Source organism: Corvus cornix, chromosome 12 (assembly GCF_000738735.6).
Source record: "Corvus cornix cornix isolate S_Up_H32 chromosome 12, ASM73873v5, whole genome shotgun sequence".
Taxonomy (NCBI): domain Eukaryota; kingdom Metazoa; phylum Chordata; class Aves; order Passeriformes; family Corvidae; genus Corvus; species Corvus cornix.
The window spans coordinates 11490886-11505257 of NC_046342.1; the positions used below are offsets into that span (position 1 = coordinate 11490886).

General features: G+C 57.5%; 1 protein-coding gene across 1 annotated transcript; it reads right to left on the bottom strand.

Moving 5' to 3' along the window:
* Positions 1–1104: 1104 nt before the first annotated feature.
* Positions 1105–13435, bottom strand: LHFPL4 (LHFPL tetraspan subfamily member 4). The gene is made up of 4 exons (XM_039559331.1): positions 12867–13435; positions 3392–3628; positions 3193–3209; positions 1105–2919 (listed from the first exon to the last, which is right to left on the bottom strand). The coding sequence occupies exons 1-4, from the start codon at positions 13270–13272 to the stop codon at positions 2911–2913; spliced, it is 669 nt and encodes a 222-aa protein (XP_039415265.1). The 5' UTR covers positions 13273–13435; the 3' UTR covers positions 1105–2910.
* Between the last annotated feature and the right edge of the window lie 937 nt (positions 13436–14372).

Below are 14372 nucleotides of genomic sequence, written 5' to 3' on the forward strand. Positions count from 1 at the left end.
CAGGACATAAGGCAAGGGGGGTGAGGGCATGTAAGTCTCTCTTCCCTGTCCCCTGCAGGGTAAGCAAATCCTTGAAGGAGCAGCCTTGCAGACCTCCCTCCTGCCTTCTGCCAGGTGAAACTGGGAGCTGCTGTTCCTGAGGAAATTCCCCGACCTTCTGGCTGGGGTTGTGAGATTTTTGGCTGTGTTGCTGCTGCTGTTCTTGCCCAAGCTCATTCTCATTTGGGGAGGAGATGGATGCGGAGGATGTCCCCTGCATGACTGCACCTGTTTTAAAACCTGGTTTCTGGTGTGCCAGAGCCCCGGTATCCAGGGTTTTCACTGCTTGCCTTTTCCTTAGGAAGCCTGACGTGGGCTGAGCCTGGTGTGGGGCCTGCCAGGTGTGTCTGCAGGTGCTGGTCTGAGGTGCCCATGGCTTCTGGTGTTCGACTGCCCTCACTGTGAGAATGTTCCCCCTGACACTTCGTGGGACAGCATCTGTTATGGCTCGTTCTGTCCTTTTGCATCCCCAAAAGAGTGGCTCCATCTCCACTACTCCTTCCCTGAAAGCAACTGTGGGTAGCACCAACCCCGCCCTTCTCAGCCTCTTCTGCCATCCGCACATGCGGGGCTCACCCGGGCTGTGAGCGTTGTCCAACACCGGGGGAGCCAGAGCTGGCCGAAGCTCCCTGCGAGTCCCAGAGCTCTCCATGCTGCCCTCGCACAGCCTGGAATGCTCTCCCCACTCCTCTACCAGAGCATGCCACTAGACTGACTGGCCACTTCAGTAGTTTTTTTTCCATCAAGACACTGGAACTGGATGAATTTCAGGAGGCTCCTATCGGCCTGTGTTAGTCAGTGAGCTGACAGACGGAAGGGATGGGTTCAAAGGCTCCTAGGGATGGATGGGATCCCTGCCCCACCCCCTGCTTTTCCATGAAGTGGGACAGACCCATTCTCTGGGGACTTACTCTGGCCAGAGCCTCTCTTTGTGTGCCAGCCCATGTGGGCGGAGGCTCCCCACCACAGCTCAGACAGTCCCCAGGGCCTCCTTGCAGACCACCTCCTTTGGTGATGGCCAGGAAGAACCCATCCCAACCCTCCCCACACCACAGGGCTCCAAGCTTGTCTGGTTTGAATTATATTTTTCAATAAGGTTTTGTGAAACACTGTATCAAACTTTGTACTAAAATACATATATATTACAGCTACTGTATTCCTTTCTCCACTGATTTTCTTGGTTTGTTTTTCCAATTCAGCTGGCAACAGCACTCGCAAGCTGGCAAGACCCGGGTGCTGCCAAGCGCAGTGGGTTCCTGTTGACCTCGTTCTGGGGGGCAGCTGTTGGAGGGATGTGGGCACCGCTGGGCTCGTGGCTAGCAGACTACACTGGCAGGAGTGCTGGCACCCACTCCATCCCGGGTGACTGGCTCCCAGATGGTGTTTTGGCACAGCTCCATCCCCCACCACCCCACAGGGCCTCAGGGCACCACTTACCTGCTCCAGCCAGCCCCTGGTGCCTGGTGAGGCGCTGGGTCCTGCAGAGCCCTTCACTGCCATCCCCCAGCAGCCTCCACGCTCCGTGGCCCCATCCCAGGACCGTGGTCCCACTCTGCTCCCTGCGCCCACTCGCCCTGCTCCCTGGCCTTGCCCAGTGCGTGGGTCCAGCCCTGCTAGGGCCCCCCACAAGCCCCTGGGGGCCCTGCCCTGGGCCCTGCAAGGAGCCCCAGCTGCTCGCACTGAGACACGGCCAGTGCTGAGGACTTTATTGCATTGTGAGGGCTGTGGTGACCCAAGCCTCTGTGACTAGGGGAAGCCCACACACACACACTGGTCTGGCCAGCAAAGCCACAGCTGGGCTGCAGCTACCCATGCCAGGGTGTCGGCTCTCAGGTGCTGTGTGTGGGCCCTGGAGGCTGCCGGACTCAGCGCTGCCTGGGCAGCAGCCACCAGCTCCCCACATGCCATCACCACAGGCCAGCGAGGTACAGCCAGGAGGCCGGGTGGGTACAGGAGTGCTCAGCTACACCTGGCCATGCCGTGCGGCAGGGAAAGCCTTGCTGTCACCAGTGGAGATAAAGCACCGTATGGGGATGGGGAGGGAAGGCGTTTGGCAACAGCCCGTGGCCGGCTCGGGGAGGGGTCTGGCAGGGGGGGTCCTCCTGTGCCCGCCCAGGGGTTTTGCATGTTCAGCTGCTCCCACTTACCAGGGCTTACATTCAACAGCGGCACGAGTTGGGTGTCCCACGGCCGGCAGTAGCAAGGCCCCTGCGGTCCCCATGCTGGGGGGAGCGAGCAGCAGCCTGTGGCCCCGGCCACGCACCAGGAAACACCATGTCCTGGGCTGGACTCCCGGGGCGGGAGGCGAGGGGGCTCGAGTCAGTTTACCCTGTTTAGAGAATATGAATTTACATGTAAAAGTAGGGGTTGGGCCCCATCCCGGCCACCGGGTCCCCTGGCTGTGGAGACAGGATCACGGAGCTGTACAAAATGGGAGTGGGGAGGGGTCCGGGACCCGGAGCAGCCGGCACGGGGCGTCACTGGGTGCGCGTTCGGGTGGGAGGCAGCAGGTCAGGAGTCCTGGGGATGTAGAAATCTGTTAAAAACTCCAAGACTGTTTTTTCCTTGAAACAAAACCGCAGCTGGATTCTGTTCTTGAACAAAGCGGGTTTGAGGCATCCTCCCCCGGCGGCGGCCCGCAGGCAGCAGTGGGCACGGAGCTGGCAAGGTGCGTGGGATGGTGGTGCCGGCGTGGACATGGAGGTGGCCGTGGATGCGGCGGGCGGCTGGCGCATCCCTGGCACGGGCGCCGGGGCCCGGAGGGCGGCGCGGGACGCTGTGTGGCCACTGGCAGCAGATGAAGGGCAGGACAGGGAGGGAACGCCCAGGCTGCCGGCCATGGGAAGAGGGTCCTGCTGCGGATGGTCGGCCTTATATCCTCTGCAGGGAAAGCACAGCAGGTTGGGGATGGTCTTGGGCAGGTCTTACTGCACCATCGTGCCCCTAGCTTGTGCCAGGCATACACCTGTCCCCCATCCCTGCCACCCACCCTGTCTCTGCTGCCTCCCTTCCCTATTGCCCCCAGCCCTACTGCCTGCACAGCCAGGGTCCCCCCCATCCCATCCCATCCCACGTCACACAGACACCCAGCACAGTCACATGCAGAGACACCACAGAGGGACAGGGGACAGGACAGTGACACTCAAGACTTACCGCAGTGCCAACAAAATCTGTGGAAACGGAAGAGAGAGAGGTCAGGCAGGGCAGAGGCTCAGCAGCTCCTTCCCACCCTGCCCAGCCTGGCTTGCTTTGTAGGTGGCAGTTAAGCCCATGGGACCCCTGCTGGGCTGCCGGAGGGGCGAAGCCCCCCAGGCTGGTCCCACCAGGATTCCCCCAGCAGTGTGACACTCACCTTTGCTCTCTGCCTTGAGCTCCTCGTGCAGCAGGTCGTTCTGCCGGTTGCCGAGAACAAAGGCCAGGAAGGAAAGGATAAGGGCGTTGAGGATGCCGATGATGGCCAGGATATAAGCCCAGCGTACGGAGCAGTCGCCCAGGGAGTACTTCCCTGTCTTTTCCCCGCACATGTCCCGTATGGTCTCTGCATCCCAGCCATCGGGAAAGATCATGCAGCCCAGCACCAGGCAGAGCGCTGTTGAGAGAGAGAGGAGAGGGAAGCATCAGAGGAGACATGGAGTGGCAGTGCTGGGATGAGCCCCCCAGTCAGTTCATTAAAGCAGCCCATGTCTGGCAGGGAGCCCACCTTGGCCCCATGACAGCCAAGCAATGTTGCAGGTGACAGCCACCACTGCCTCAGTAGCCCCAGGGACTGCGTTTTTGGCTGCCCCAAACCTGGCCCACGTACAAATAGGGACTTCAGGCTTTTGGTTTCTACCAGCATCAGCCACAGGATCAGTGGCTACCCACAGGCTTTCCTCATCACCACAAGCTCCCTGCATGTGGGCAGGAGCTACCGGTGCATGGTGGGCAGGGATGCTGCCTGTGGAGAGGACCGGCATCCCCAGGAACCCCCACACCCAACCACCACACAGCCTTCGAGCACCACTCCCAGAGGGGTCACCTTCCCAGCAGGCCTCCACCCAGCATGCTCTGTGCTGAGCAAGGAGACATCAGAGAACACAGGGACAGAAATGCCAAGACAAAGCCTGTGACTGTCAAGGTAAGGAGGTGACTTTTTCTGACTACAGCAAGTACAAAAGCTCCTCACCCCATATCAGCTGGAAAGGCTAAAAATAGTAATGATGTTGGCTGTGATGCCTGCAGGTACTTTTGCCCTGAGTTAAGGAAGAACCAAGAAGCTTGTGCCCATACCAGTAAGAAGTTACCTCTCCATCCCTTACAGCAAACACCCTGCAGGCAGGCAGCTGGCGGTCTAGCATGAGCTTTCTGGGTGCTGACATGTGTTTTGAACTGCTCTCCGTGGGGAAAGGAAATCCCAGGAAGGGAGGGAAGGGCCTGCAGGGCATCACACCAGGAGTAGGTACAGCCTTGCATCCGAAAGAGCTGAGGCCAGGAAAGGACAGGGACACCAAGGGACACCAGCACATGATGTCACCCAGCAGCTGCTGCCTGGTCTCTGACTCCTTCACACATATTGCAAACCTCCTTGGTAAAAGTATCTTTGTGGACAGTGGCAAGCCCTGCATGCTGATTTACTGCCCTGCACAGCCCTGGTGGCACCCCAGCACCACACGGCTGCACAGAGCCAAGCCGGCGTCTCCAGCACATCATCACCAGGGACTCCCAGCCTGTCTGGGGGAGCTCCCTGCCCACTGGGACTGGGCCAACCCAAAACCTGCAAGGCCAACCCAAAACTCTGCAAGGAAACACAATCAGCACCAATGCCATGCACTGCATGGTAAATGGTGAGGAGCAGCCTGAACTGCTGCTGACTGACCTGGGCACCTTGGAACAGGATGGCATTAATTCATCTGAGGGCCTGAATTAAAGGGGATCAGGTGCAGCAGACCTGTGCCAGGGACTGTTCCTGTGAAAGGAGAGATGCTAAGAGGATTTTAGGATCCACTGAGCTCCCAGTGCAGTGCAGCTATGAAACAAGCTAAGGTGCTCTCTGGCAATCCCCAGCAAGGGGATGGGTTTACCCTTGTAGCACTGCTCAGGCTGGCACAACCTAGCCTGGAAATGGGCACACTTGTAAGAGATCTGCTGAAATCACTGAGGAGGAGAAAAGGACCACAGGTGCACAGTGAGGCTGGAGGACAGCACAGCAGCAGCTCCAGCTGCCTGGGTGGGCAACAGCCCTTGGCAAGAGCCACTCTGGGCCCAGAGGAGAATAATGCTGTGCCCAGGGTGGTAGAAGGCAAATATTAGTTAAAAAAAGCAGGAACCAATTTTACCTGCACTAGCAAGGGCTTGGGCAGGCTCCCTGCCTTTGTGCACAGCCCTCAGTCCTTCACAGGACTGCAGCCTCCTTCACAGGAGCAGAACAGCAGCCCCTGGGTCTATCCTTGGGCTTTGCAGGCATTGGCATGTCCTCTGCATTTCTGAGCTATTATTTGGGGTCCAGGTGGGTCCAGCTGCCCAGATAAAGCAGAAGCCTGCCAAGAGCTCACTGCTCTGAAAACACCACAGATGTTAGTCTCCCAGGACATCTGCAGGTCCCAAACATGGCAAGACAAGCAGTGATGCATGAGGCAGTGGACCAATGTGCTGGAGAGCTACGGCACTCACAGAGGCCACGGAAGACAGCGTTTAAGGCAAAAGTAGGGTGGCTCAAAAAGGTATGGGAGCCACTGGTGCAGTGGGTTGTCACAGCACAGTCACAGGGGACAGGCAGTGATGGCTGCTGCCAGGACACTGCCTGGCTCCAGCCTGTGTCTGCTTGCCCCGATCCCTCTTGTTCCGTGTGCCTGCTCTGTACTGCACCAGGGCAAAGGGAGTCTGTGCCCTCTCCCACCGAGCAGCTGCAGGATCTCTGCCCAAGCCCTCACAGCCCATTTGACAGAATTAAACAACGTATTTACTACGGGGCAGAGGCGTGTGCCCAAGTCACCACATGCACCCAAATGCCTCTGCCCTAGGGTGACCGGCCTCTTCCCAAAAGCCCCTCACTACTCCACAGCTCCCTGGGAAGTGGCTGAGGTGGGGCTGTGCTACTGAAGGCAGGTCCTCTCCTGGCAAAGAGCAGCTCAGTGCTCTCCTCTTCCCATCTGTCCTACATGTTCCCAGCAGCAAGCCGAGTCCTCTGCTCTGTCACAAGCAATTCCCTTTTCTACACGTCCCCAGGCTGCCCAATGTCCTGGAAACACCTTCCTGTGCCTGCAGCAAGGAGTGGCTTTGAAGAGCAGAGCAAGAACAAGGAGGGGATCCCCACACAGCCCACAGGCCTTAGCGCTGCCCTCTCCAACAGGTCTGAGGGATGAGGAGTCAGGGTTCTGCCTGCCCATTCCTCTGCCCGCAGCATCATTCTGCCAGCACCTACTTCCAAATGCCCCAAGACCCCTTGCAGACCTGCACGAAAACCTTGGTTTTTGTTTAAAGCAGCCTATTTCTATGCCTTGCAACCACAAGAAAAACACCAGGTGAGGACTCCTATGAAGAGCCACTATTAAAGAGGAAATAATAACCCACCTCTTGTCCATTTTGCTTTTAATTCCTGTTTTTCTGAGGGTGTGGTGCCAGTCGTCACTGTCAGTGGCATCAAGGATGGCTGGCTGGTCTGTCACACCCCACAGCTGCCATCCTTCCCCTAGACCCTGGGCTCCAACTCTCTCTTCTAGAGTTTTCCCAGTTGTAAAGACAGTTTTGAGAGCAAGCATTTCAGTGATCACTGGGACAGGGTGTACATGGGGGGAGAAGGATCCTGCTGGGGCTGGGGCTCTGGCCCCAGAAAGTTGGCATTTCTTGGCTTGGTTTTACAGCTTGTTCATGGTTCCCCCCTCCTCAATCCTCCCCTGTCAAGGTCCTTTAGAAGCAACATGGGCATCTCAAGGGCTTTTGATATTCTCACAAAAATTAATCAAAGGGAATGCAACGTAATGACTCAGGCTGCAACACTGGAGCAAGATTTTAGCAGAACAAGGAGGCTCCTCCTGGCAGGATAACATCTCCTGGTACAAGGTGCATTTAGCTAATTTGGACTGTCTTAGTAACCCCCATGTTTGCTGAGTACCACTGCCCTGAGCAATTATGCCTGCAAGATTAAAGTCTGATGTTTTTAATCACTTTTTCTGTCTAGTTTAGTCTGCAAGTGTGGGTGAAAACTGGCTTTTACTGCTTCTGCCTGCCATGGGTGGAAGAAGCTCAGGACATGCCCTGCAGCTGAGATGTGACCTCCCCCAGAGCATCACACCGACACAGGACACACAAACGGGAAGATGTGGGGTAATGGGGGGAAAACCAGCAATCACTGGGTCCCAAAGGAGCTTTTTACACCTGGCATGGGGACAGCGCACCCAAAAACCCCAGGAAACAGGGGCTGGGCTGTGCTATTGGGGTCTAGAGTGGCTGCTTCTCACCAGAAGACCTCCTGAGAGCTGAGCACCAAAAGGAAAGGGGACAAGCACAGTCCCCCTTCCTCCCCCTAAAAACTGAAATCCCTCAAAAATAAATGAACACTAAGGGCAGCATGCTCAGGACCATTTACACAGACACGAGCTCCCTTACGGCGTTCTGCTCCACAGGCTGTTTCTGTGCCAAAAAATCAGCAGGATTCAGAATAGAGTTATGAGTTTGTATGAATCAGAACTGACAGTTACTTTATCTGGAACAACAGTTAAGGGATGTAAGCTCCAGGACATGAGCGGCTCCGAGACGCCCAGCTCAGCCCCTCCCCGCGAGTACACAGGCACATTAACAGCCGCCACGGGAGAGCTGCGCTGCCGAGCAAACCCCGCGGCTGCTGCTGCTGCGGAGCACACGGCGCTGCACAGAGGCAAGGGATGGGCTGCAGCCCGGCTCCTGTCCCCGTTGCAAGACCTGAACGGTAGGGGAAGAAGAGGAGAATCTTCAGGAAAGCTCTTTCGGGGTCCACAAGACCGTAATTCAGCAAATGCTGAGCGTTTTTGCAGTGTTGTTATTTTTGCTGCAAGGTCAGCAGGTGGAAGCGGTTCATATATGGGCAATATTTCTCCCTTTGACAGAGAAAGGGCTTGAGGATACACTGCAGAGTCACAGGATAGTTAGGGTTGGAAGGGGCTTCTGGAGATCATTTAGTCCAACCCCCCTGCCAAGGGTCACCTAGAGCAGGTGATGCAGGAACACGTCCAGGTGGGTTTTGAATGATTCCAGAGACAGAGACTCCACGACCTCCCTGGGCAGTCTCATGCTCAGCAGCTGTCCCAGTTACATTCTGAGCCAGTTTGGAGCAGTGGTATCTGCGTCGTATTTTTTGATTAAGAATTTCAACAAATGACTTTTATATCCATGAAAACAATATTTTGAAACCTCAAACTCTCTGAAAGGACTTGGCTCTCCAGCAAGTCCCAGTCAGGAAGATGAGCCTGTCCTGATGTGGTTCAGCAGAGCCGCTGCATTGCTTCCAGAACCAGCGAGGGTTTTGGGGCTCTGGCGCTCACTCAGGCCAAATCCTGCTCTCCCTTGGGGCTGAGGCCACACCACCACACAGCTCCACCATGCTCAGCCCCGGCAGCTGGCAACTTCCCTCACTACTCCTCTCCATGCATATGCCAAAACTGTGCCGTGCAAGGGGTCCCCACTCAGAGGGTGGCAAACACAGCTGAGGTGCAGAAGATGAAGCCCTGCTCAGGGATCTGCCTCTGTTCTCAGGCCTTGGAAGGGCCCATCCAAGAGGTGAGTGTAGCTCTGAAAGGAGTTTCCCAAAGGAGAAAAGGGCTCAGATGAATATGTATTACCACATTCTCCATCAGGCAAGGTGCCCAATTAATGCCCAAATGACACTGGTAAGGACAAAGCCCAGCCCTAAGGCCAAGAGCATGGTACCAGTTGGGAAGGCACCCCATGTGTCATGTATCCCTAAGGGAGGGAGTGTGGAGGTCTCACCACACTGACTGCTGGACCTGAAGCACAGGGAAACACGTTAAAATGTGGCCAGTCAATTCCTCCATGCAAACAGGATGGTGTGCTCAACTGGCTGCCTCTTTTGATCCTCAATAGACTGTAAGTACAAAACCAAAGACCTTCTGCAAACAGAACCCTGGACCCACTTGGGGTAATCATCCTGATGGGAGCCACATGGATGCAGTGTCACACAGAGGCAGCTGGGCTGTCTTGCAAGGGCATTAATGCTGGGCACCAGGACAACTTTGTTCAAAGATTGGAGTTAACTCACAGGGTGACTGTGTCTTATGCTACAGCGGAGTATTGGGGAATCAGAGGAAATGCTCAGGCTCCTGGGCAGCCTGGTGGTGGTGTATTCCTATGCTCTGATTTCCTGCAGATGAATCCCAATGGGGATCACCCTCACAGCCCATTTCTTTTCAAGAAAGCATCATCCCATGGAACTTTCTGAAGGTGCTCCCCCACTAATTTGGAGTACTTGGGTGGCATCAGGTGCTGTCAGTCATACAGTTGTTGATGTGATCATGTTAAGGGCCCATCTCTGTTTTTATAACAGAAGGATTTAGCAGAGTCTCCAGTTTTGTGTTACTGGGATTTTGAACAGGGCAGATGGCCACAATTCTATTTGCGATAAAGCAGAGTGTTTCCTCTTAATTAGATCCAGTTTCCTCCTGGGGGGGGGGAGGGGGGGCAGTGGCTTTTGAGCTAGAGCTTTCTGTCAAGCTCTAATTAAACCCTGTCTTGATTGTTGTCCACTAATTAGACATTGATGGTTTAAAGCTGGTTGTTTTTTTCTTTTTGAAAGAGATCCTGAATTCCTCATCCTCCTCCCCCATATTCCTGCACTTGGCTTTTCTCCTCTGAAGAGCCCATCCATGTCCACAATCAGCAGCCCTTTACTCTGCACCAGCCATCCCACAGGGATGGGGTGGGGACACCTCTGCCCCATCTCTCTGCCCACCACCTGGCTCACCTGGCTTTCATCAGTGAGACCAAGAGACTTCAGGCCTCACAGTTGCTTCTGCTGTAGTAGTGCACGTCCTTCTTCAGCTAAAACCTCCCTGAGGCAGAAGCAATGTCCTTTCCTTCTTTGCTCCTCCAAGTTCTCTGCTCTGGCAGAATCTTTCAACTTTCCAGGCAGGTGAATCTCTGACGTTTGCCATCATGATGTGCCAGAGCCTGCACCAGGCTATGACCCTGCCCTACCCATAAGATCTGGCCTGTGGTATTCTCTCCATAGGTCATGGCAGTTCCTTCTCCAAGCACAAGGTAACACATCTGCCTGTGGCTGCCTCTGACTTGCCCAGGGAAGTTCAGCCCTGCCTGACCCTGCCAGACAAGACTCTCTTGCTGGAACACACCACACCACCACCTCTGCATCCAGGCCCTCTCTGATGGGAACACCAGCCTGTCCTGTAGGACAGCAGCTCTCTCATGCTGTCCTGTCCCGTAGGACAGCAGCTCTCTCATGCTGTCCTGTCCCAGGGCAGGGTGGAGGGCCAGTCTCTATTAATGCTGCTTTGGACTTTCCCCGACAGAGAAGCCATGGAGCCGTGCTGCTCTGGGAGAGCTCCAAGCCAACCTGGGCTGGCTGGGGCCAGAAGGGTCAGCCCATGGCCCCACTGAGATGAGCACTCAGGGTTCTCACAAGTGCAGTTGTGAGCAACACGTGAAACCACAAGGTGCAAAGTGTGACCAAGGACAAGCCGCAAGGCAAGGTGAGGGGTACCCAGAGGTGACAGCACCAAAGTACTGCTGTGGCCACCCAAACCTGAGCCAGGACAGGACAGGAGGCACTGGGGAGGAGACCCAGGGCTGCCTCCAGTGCAGTACCCTCTGCCACGCAGCTCCCCGTGCAGCAGTAGCAGCTGGGCGCTCCAACCCACTTGATTAAGCTGCTGACAATCAGTAGGATTTGGGCTCTGAGCTTGCTTTAAACTGATAAATCTTCAGGACAGGGAAAATTAAAGATGAGGGAATTTCCTGATAAGCCAAGGCAGCTGCAGGTCTGGCTGTGGTCCTGATCTGGGTGAGGGGAGGTCAGGCTTTCCAGCCCAAGCCAGCTGCAAGGGAGAGAGCTGGGCTAGCGGAAAGCTCCTCACACAGAGGGGCTGTATCCTTCCACATCTAGGACTGGGGCCCTTCTCATTAGGAATAAGGGGCACTCTAAGTCCTTCCAGTGGAAGCTCTAGGTCTATTCACACTTAGTATGCAGTGGAGAGTAAGAGTGTTTGTCCACACCTGGTAAAACCGGGCAGAGAAGGAAGTGAAGGGTCTTGCTACCAGGGGAAGCTCAACATCATTGCTCAGGATATTTCTCCCAAAAGGACAGACCCTGGGTGAGGACACCTTGGAGGTCTGTGCATAAGGGGATACTTGGGATCCTTACCAATATTGTCATCAGGTCCCCTTCTGGGGAAAGGTTTGGGTTACTGTACAGTGTCACTTTGAGGAGTGAGTCTGTGAGGATCTTGGGGTACATCTACAGTGGGGTTTCATTTGTGGAGGGAGCTAAGGAGGATCTATAGACAGGGTCACTTTTGGGGGGTTAATTACTGGGGTTGAGTGGTCATGTCTGAGGAGACATCAAGGTTATGGTGTTCCTCTGTGGGAAGCACTGGAGAGAGCTGGGAAAGGCCTGTCCTCACAGCCCTTTCATGATGAGGGAGAGAGAGGGTCTGGGTACAATATGTCTTTAAGAGGGAGCTGAAGGGTGCTTTTACAAGGATGGGGGATCCATGCATGGGCTTCTTCCAGTGGTGGGGTCCCTTTGGGGGATGAGAGTTCCCCTAAAGTGAGTATCTCTTGGGGACGACCCCATGTCTCTGGGGTTGACAGAGAGGCTAGTCCCTGATGCAGAGTATGCCGGGGTGTCTGGATCCCCAGGGGGCTGGTGCAGTGTGTCCTAGGCCATCTTGCATTTGGTCCTTGACTCTGTGCGACAGTCCCTGTTGTAGGGTGTCTCAATGCTGGTCCTTGACTGGGGTGTACTGAGGTGCCCTGAGGTGGGTCCCTGATCCAGCCCAGGATGTCCTGAGGTGCTCCAGACTGTCCAGGTGTCCCAGGGTTGGTGCCTGTTCTGGGGTTGCCTGAGGTGGGTCCCTGATCCAGCTCTCCTGATGTGTCCCAGGGAGCCTTATGTTTCCCTGGGGTCAGACCTTGCCTGGGGAATCCCAGATTCCAGTGCCCAGAAGAGGTGCCACCATTCCTGGTGCCAGTGCCTGGTCTGGATGTCCCAGGATGCCCTGGAGTGTCCTGAGGATACTTCTTGGCTGGGAAGACCCATGGCCCTACAGTGCTTGTACCTGTCCAGCTTTCTTGAGCAATCCCAGTGTTCCCTGCAGCCAGCCTCTGCCTGGGGAGATCCAGGTGCCAGTGCCTAGAGCCAGCACCTGTTTGTGGTGCTCTGTCAGTGCCAGTGCCTGGCCTGCTTGTCCCAGGAAGTCCTGGGATGTCTTAGGGCCAGCACCTGGCTGGGGTGCCCTATTAATACACATTACCTGTACCCAGCCCAGCTTTCCTGGGCAGCCCTGGTGTTCCTTGTGCCCAGGGGATACCAGGGAGCCGTGGGTGCCGGTGTCCCGAACTGGTGCCCATTCCTTCTAATTTGTCAGCACTAGTCCCTGGCTTGGGTGTCCCACAAAGCTGTGGGGCTGGATCCTGGAACCACGGCCCTGCAGTGCTTGGACTCAGCCCAGCTTCCTTGAGCAACCTTGGTGTTCCTGTAGCCAGGGACCCCACTATCACTGCTGGGGGCTCCCGGGGTGCCGCATGCTCAGCACTGCCCAGTCTCCCCACCCATCCCCCGCCGCCAGGCCCGGGGCAGGCCGGTGTTCCCAGTGCCGGTGGTTCCCGGTGCCGGTGTGTACCTGCCAGCAGCTGCATCCAGGCGCAGATCTTGTAGACGGTGGCGGTGTTGCAGAAGAAGAACAGGGCGAAGCAGGTGATGCAGCCCAGCGTCAGCACCATGGAGAGCAGCACGAAGAACGCGGCCGCCTGAAAGGCGCCCGAGGGGATGGTGCTGAAGTCGGTGAAGGAGCCGCGGCACGACAGCTCCCGGCCCGCCAGCCCGCTGCCCACGCAGTAGTGAAACAGCCCGAAGTACCCGGGCTTGGGCGTGTTAACGCTGTCGCCCACCCAGTAGGGCTGGATGAAGACCACCACGTTGATGATGGCGAAGCAGATGGTGAAGATGGCCCAGAGCACGCCGATGGCGCGCGAGTTCCGCACGTAGTTGTCATGGTACAGCTTGGAGGCTTCCTGCGAGGGCAGCATCCTGCCGGCCGCCGCTGCCGGAGGACGGGAGGGGCCGGGGCGGCGGGGAGCCCGCCCGGGGTCGGCGGGGCGGGGGGGCCGCGGCCTAAGAGCGCCCGCGGGCTGCCGGGCCCTGCGACACCCGCGCCGCCATCTTGGCTGCCGCCTCTGCGTCCCGCGCGCTCCCGCCGCGCGCGCGCGGCCGTGCGCCCCCCCGCCACTGCGGAGCCGAGCCCAGCCGAGCCCAGCCGAGCCCGGGCTCGAGCCCAGCCCAGCCGAGTCCAGTCCAGCCGAGCCCAGCCCAGCCCAGCCCAGCCAGAGCCCAGCCCAGCCCGAGCCGAACCGAGACCCTCCGAGCCCGCCGCGCGCGCCCCCCAGGGATCGGGCCGCTCCGCCGCCTTCGGCTGCGCTCGCCTCGGGCTCGGCCGGGCTCGGGTCGCCTCGCGACGGGCTCGTCTCGGTTCGGCTCGCGTCCACTCGGCTTGGCTCGGGTCAGGTCGCCGGGGCCATTCCTCTCCCCCAGTCCGGCAGGATTGTTCCCCGGACCGACGCCGCCCGGGGCAGCGCGTGGGCATGGCTCTGATCAGTACTGGAAGGTCCCCGCGTGGGTGCCTTTGGCCGGAGCGCGCCCGCAGGGAGAGCGTCCATCCTCCCGCACCCTTCACGAGCCCAGGGGAGGCCCGCGGGTTGCCGGCGTAGCCCCCAGGATTGGCAGCAGACCTTCCCCACCCCCTTGGCGGGGACGGAGCAAGTAAGTTGCCGCCACTGTGGCTGCGCCCGCTCTGGGACAGCGGGAGTCGACCCAAAACCTCTGGCAGAGCGAGGCCAGGTACACGGCTGTGCCAGGTCAGGTGTGGTGACAGGGCTGGGGTACACAACCCGGCATGGTGTGGTGGATGACTGGGCTGCGGTTAACGGCTATGCCGGTAGTATCACACAGGCTGTCAGCACTTGTATGCCGGCAGGTGCCCTTGCGACATCCTGCCACCGCCCCGTCAGACTCACACCGGCCCCAAACCCAGCAGAGACCAGACCATCTCGGGCCAGTTTCATTCTCAGGCAGAGAAATGCACCGCGTTAGCTGCAGCTGAACTCGGCCGTCATTAAATGCTTGTGAAGAT

Coding starts and splice junctions, on each gene's coding strand:
- LHFPL4 (XM_039559331.1), bottom strand. CDS start 13,272: ATGCTGCCCTCGCAGGAAGCCTCCAAGCTGTACCATGACAACTACGTG. Junction 3,629..12,866: donor CTGGATGCAGCTGCTGGCAG/GTACACACCGGC, acceptor CTCTCTCAACAG/CGCTCTGCCTGGTGCTGGGC.